Here is a 5952-nt window from a genome sequence, read left to right on the forward strand (position 1 = left end):
TATCTTGGCCAGGTCGCAATTGTAAATGAGAACGTGTTCTCAATTTGCCTACCTGGTTAAATAAAGGTTAAATAAATAAATAAATAAAATAAATAAATAAAAAATATAATTATTTTACAACTACTGTGACTAACAATGACCAAAGTGCAGATGTTTTCTCAGCTAAAAGTAATAGCAGGTTCATTAACTGTAATAGGGTCAACATAGTTTCTGCTGCCCTAGCAGGATTGTGAACACATGGTTCTTATTTGCTCTGTTCTGAATGTCTGCTAGCCATACAGTGCTCCTTTCAATGTTGTTTTTAAAGATTGCTAGCAATAAGCAATATTTAGTTAAGCTACCAGGTGCATTATTAAGTGAAGATAATAGTTTTAATTGACTCTCATTGGAGAATTGTCAGGTAATAGTGAGTGTTCTTTAAACCAGACCCACCCCACGCACATATTTGGCCAGTGCCTGTTCTCACAGGACTGTAGATTCCTCTAATGTTCAAGGACTTTTGAAGTAAATGTCTTGTCTGTCTGTCTGCACCAGAATGTTGCAGACATTATCCCGCTGGCTTATTGTCTTGAAGCTTGGCCAGTGCAGCGTACCATAGGGTTTAGAGGAGAATAGTGTGATGTGTTGAGAAAATAAATAAAATGTCTAACTGAAAAACATCCATTTTGTCACTTGAACTTCCCTTATTAAGGTCGATGTCCGCGCCCCAGCATAAATCGAATTACTATAATAAAAAATCCCCATAATCTAAGATAGAGAGATTGGATGCGTCTCAACCCACCACAACCGCCTATGTAACGCTTCTGTTTCTGTGGTGGAAGGTGACAGAGCTAGAGCTGTGTTTGTCAGACCATGAGACATCTGAAAATCGGCTGATCTGACAACTTCTTGCTGTAGCGTAGGAACAGTTTGGGCTACACACTGATCTGATTGTGTAAAGGTGTGACTAACACTAACACGTACATGGTTGTTTTGCTCTAGGATACCCAAAGGCCTCACAAGACTTGTGTGAAAGTCCTCCGGTATGTCGGAAAAATTTTTGGAAGTATATGGAGACTGTTTAGTGGCAAACATAAGGGGTTTTAAATACTTGAAAAAAAAAAGCTTCCTGATCTTATATCTCTCAGATATAGGAAAGACACTCCAGGACAAACTTCCTTTAGATTTCTTTTTGGGACTATCTGTTGTCCAATGTTGTGAATCTGTTTTTGAATGCATTTGTATGGGCTAATAGCAGTAAGGCCAAAAATTATTTTTAATCAAAAGATTATGTATCGATTTTTTTGATACTTCAAAGTGTCTTAAAATTCAAAATCCAATAGCAAAACAATCCCATATAGCCTGGTAGTACCCCCCCCCCCCCCCCCCCCCCCCCCCCCCCCCATCAATCATAAAAGTCTAATTCTGTTTATTTGAGAGGCAGGCCAGGTACACAAACCTATATTAATCCTTTTAGTTTTACTTCATCAACATCCTCCTTTACCGAACATAACCAGGCATTTACAGGAATGAGTTGAGGTGATGTGTGAACACTGATTGTGTGTAGATAACAAACATTAACCCCTTCCTTATTAACGGATGTGCACTGCAAACCACAATGGATTTTATGAGAGAACCGTTAGCGCCAAGTCTGTCAGACACAAACTGAAGTGAAGCGAGTTTGACCACAGAGCTGCTACTCTTGTAATAAATAATGTGGAAATTGAGCAAGTTGAGATGACTAAACTGCTTGGAGTAACCCTAGAGTGAAAACTGTCATGGTCAAAACATGTTGATGCAGCAGTAGCTAAGACAGGGAGAAATCTGTCTATAAAAAAGCGATGCTCTGCCTTCTTAACATTATCAACAAGGCAGGTCCTATAGGCCCTAGTTTTGGTGCACCTTGACTACTGTTCAGTCGTGTGGTCAGGTACCACAAAAAAGGACTTAGGAAAATTGCAATTGGCTCAGAACTGGGCAGCACGGCTGGCCCTTGGATGTACACAGAGAGCTAATATTAATAATATGCATGTCAATCTCTCCTGGCTGAAAGTGGAGGAAAGATTGATTTCATCACTACTTTTATTTATGAGAGGTATTGACATGTTGAATACACCAAGCTGTCTGTCTAAACTACTCGCACACAGCTCGGACACCCATGCATACCCCACAAGACATGCCACAAGAGGTCTCTTCACAGTCCCCAAGTCCAGAACAGACTATGGGAGGCACACAGTTCTACATGGAACTCTATTCCACATCAAGTAACTGACACAAGCAGTAAAATTTGATCTAAAAAACAGATTAAAAAAACACCTCATGGAACAGCGAGGACTGTGAAGGAACACAAACATTGGCACAGACACATGCATACACACACACATGATAACATACGCACTATACATACACATGGATTTAGTACTGTAGATATGTGGTAGTGGTGGAGTAGGGGCCTGAGGGCACACAGTGTGTTGTGAAATCTGTGAATGTATTGTAATGCTTTTAAAATTGTATAAACTTCCTTAATTTTGCTGGACCCCAGGAAGAGTAGCTGCTGCTGCTTTGGCAGCAGCTAATGGTGATTCATAATAAATACAAATACTGCTCCAGATCACATGCTGTTCACAGTTTCAGTTCTTTTATTACAGAGAATCTGCCACTGAGGTTCACATGGCGATGAAGAAGGGAAATAATGTTCAATCTGGCTCTTGTTTGAATGAATCGGGATCTTTTCATCTCAAATAAAAGATATTGTCTTGACTTTATCTCACACAAAAAAAGAAGACTTTGCTGCTTCAGTTATCATTAATGAATCAACTCTTTCATAGTAGGTTATATTGCACAATGCACATGCAGTCAATCCTGATGTTCAGGTGGTCTTGTACTGTAATACAAGGCAAATTCCTGCTGGAATCCTCTCTGACACTGTACAGTCAACACATTACAGGTTGTCTGAGGCTGGTCTGTCCATAGTGATGCCCAAGCCTATAAAGTCACTACGCCCTGGGTAGAACAGAAGCACTTTCACAGCTTTGTACAGATGCTGGATAACCGAGTACTGTATGAATGTTCATCAGCAGAAAATGGATACTCGTCTCAAATGTTTATAGTGAGAGTGACACCTTTTCGTCTGGTTGCTATGTCCCCCATCCACCGCTGTCTCCATGACATCTGAAAGGCAGTATCAGTCTGGTACAACATGTCTTCAGCCCAGTCTATGGAGCACAGGAAAAGTACTCGTGGGTAGTGAAGTTATGGGAGCGGTGGCTACTTAGCTCTCATCATTCCCCTCAAACGGGGGTCTGTGGGGGCTCCAGTGAGATGAGTGTCTGGAACGTCAGTCTTCTTTCACTGGGGAAATAAGACAAATATTCAAAGTCTGAGTAAATAAAAGGTGTCCGAAGCCATGTGATGTTTGTTACAAAACATTGTTTCATTTCCAATGTGGTAAGAATAGCTTGTCTGTAGTCTCACATCCCACATGATCTAAAACTGATGTCCAAAAAAGGAAGACGGCAAAACAGCGAATGACAACGATCAACTTTCTTAACTTTGTCAGAGAATATACAGTATAAAATAATAGATATGGTTTTGGTAATAATCCCTGCTATTTCTGGCTGGTCTACATCCGTGAGTATTTACTCATCACATATTGTCTTTCAGTATGTATCCATTCATCATTATACATGCCACTGGGGTCACCTAATGAGTGTGCATAAAGTATATAACACTTGTTGGCATGTACAGTATCTTAGCCACAAATATTTGATCACATACCTTGGCTGGGAATGCAGACAAGGCGTTATGACACGCCAGGTCCACTCCAGGGCCCGGTTGCTCAAAAGCATCTTAAGGCTAAATTCATCGTTAGAACCTAGGCTTTTGGGCTCTATTATGAAATTAGCCTTAAGATTCTTTTGGGAAACCGGGCCCAGGACGCTTTTCAGGTGGCGGGAACAACAAGGGAATCGGCGTTGCACCTGCTCCAAGAGTTCCTCTTTGCGCAAACCGTAGACGATTGGTGCGACGCACTGCGCCAAGCTAAAGAAGGCGAAACTAACCACCGCAGACAGTTCTTTGGTCCCCGGCTGAATGTGTCCTTGTTTCTGGAGAACTGTTAGCACAAAGTTCATGAAGTTGGGGAGGATGTATACGGCGAGTTGAGTACCGTGCAGGGCGAGGGTCTTGCATCCGACCATGTTGCGTCGATTCATCACTCCCAACCGTCGCCCCTCAAACAGTATCCTTACATAACTGTACAGAATGAGCGCGGTGCACACAGATATCAACAATATTTTTTCCAGGCCACCTTTCTTCAGCTGTTCCCTTCCACATTCCACATTTGTCTCACTGCCGAGCATCTCTGTCTTGGAGAGCAGAGTTAGGGGGATAACCAGTGCGAGTCCCCATGTCAGTAGCCCAACTAGCCAAGGCCATTGCCAGACAGAACTGTACCACAGAGGATGACAGACAGCAAAATAACGGTCCAGCGACATAGCAGTGAGAGTCAGAAGGATATTGGACGCGCTGGTGATTAGGACGGTTATCATGGCCACACATATGGATGCCACCGGCTTGGCGTCGAAGTAGATCTGGAGGTAGAAAACAGAACACATTCCGAAGTACACCAGAGCGGACACCAACAGGTGAAAAACCAACACAAAGCGCGCATGGCCCCGAAGTCGATCCTCGCGCACTATAGTCCAGTTAATGATGATGTTGAAGAATGCCAATGTTATGAAGGCGATGGTCGACGCACAAACCCGTACATAGGTGTAGTCCTTTCCACCCGTTTCTCCAGTCCCGTTATACATCGACATTATTCCTTGATGCTGTATTTAGGGTATTTGAGTTGTTTCTTCATGGCTTCTGCCTTATAGTTTCCCCAGACGCTTAACAATTGAGTGGTCATCTAGGCTACTCAATCAGAGTACATCGAAGACATTCACTGCAATGCAATGTCTGTGTATGAGAAACCCCTCTCTTATTTTCTAACCCTCTCTCTTTCTATCTCTCTCGCTGTCTCTCTGGCTGCCTGTCTGTCTTCCAACACCAAAAGCGCACCAGTGTGCACAGTGCGCAATCGCCACATTCACAAAGGGAAGTACGTTTCCATTTTCAACTGAATACTATAGGCTGCTTTTGAGATATATATTGTATCTAAAATAATCAAACATCATGCTAAACAATAACATTCTCCATCAACACGCGCTGCTCTGATACAGGACTGGCATATTACTCTGAGAAGTATAGCCTCATTTATGTAACCACTTCCAGTAAATCATTTACTTGATTAATAAACGTCAAAATATCCTAATATAATACAATCGATATAATCACTTTGTAATCTAATTTAGAATTAGGACCACCAGGGGTCACATTTATAAATGTCACGTATGCACAAAATATGCCCCAAAACATGGGTTCGCCAGTTTTCATTCAAAAGTTGGTATTTATAAATACTTGAGAATGTACTTATCCTTCCGTAAACTTTAGACCATCCACCGCTACTGCTCCTCCCCCTCCCCCTTGATTCATTCTCCAGGATCATCTTGTACTGGACAGACGCCTGGCGATACTTCTCTCTCTCTCTCCCTCTCCCTCCCCTGTCCCTCCCTCTCCGTCGCTCTCCCCCTCTCACTCTCTCTTTCTCCCACTCCCACACACACAAAATCCTGTTATACTGCACCGCTACTTGAAGTTACTTCCCTTCACACAAAGACACACACACCCACACACCGTGAAGTACTGCGTTCCCTTCTCCGTGATGATGATGCCCTGGTCTAGTTTTCTGCAGATTTCGTCTCCCAGGATTACGGGGCATGGGGAAGAACAAAAAACAGTAAAACAGCAAATCACCTCTCAGAACACCAGACTCATCTAGGGAACGTTCAGTATGCAAACAGGAAATGTAATGAACAAAAGGCCTAAAGCATGTATCTGGACATGACACTGGAAAATATGGCTAAACGC

General features: G+C 42.5%; 1 protein-coding gene across 1 annotated transcript; it reads right to left on the bottom strand.

Moving 5' to 3' along the window:
- Positions 1-2600: 2600 nt before the first annotated feature.
- On the bottom strand, positions 2601-5589 carry LOC129835272 (odorant receptor 131-2-like). Its single transcript, XM_055900832.1, has 2 exons — positions 3757-5589; positions 2601-3330 (listed from the first exon to the last, which is right to left on the bottom strand). Exons 1-2 carry the CDS (start codon positions 4797-4799, stop codon positions 3270-3272), a joined length of 1104 nt encoding a protein of 367 aa, XP_055756807.1. The 5' UTR covers positions 4800-5589; the 3' UTR covers positions 2601-3269.
- Positions 5590-5952: the final 363 nt, after the last annotated feature.

Source organism: Salvelinus fontinalis, chromosome 36, assembly GCF_029448725.1.
Source record: "Salvelinus fontinalis isolate EN_2023a chromosome 36, ASM2944872v1, whole genome shotgun sequence".
NCBI classification, from domain to species: domain Eukaryota; kingdom Metazoa; phylum Chordata; class Actinopteri; order Salmoniformes; family Salmonidae; genus Salvelinus; species Salvelinus fontinalis.

What these genes read in the sequence shown, in the direction of transcription:
- LOC129835272 (XM_055900832.1), bottom strand. Translation starts at nt 4,799, where the DNA reads ATGTCGATGTATAACGGGACTGGAGAAACGGGTGGAAAGGACTACACC. An exon ending in TGTCTGCATTCCCAGCCAAG is followed by an intron (nt 3,331 to 3,756) that starts GTATGTGATCAA and finishes TTATTTCCCCAG; the next exon opens with TGAAAGAAGACTGACGTTCC.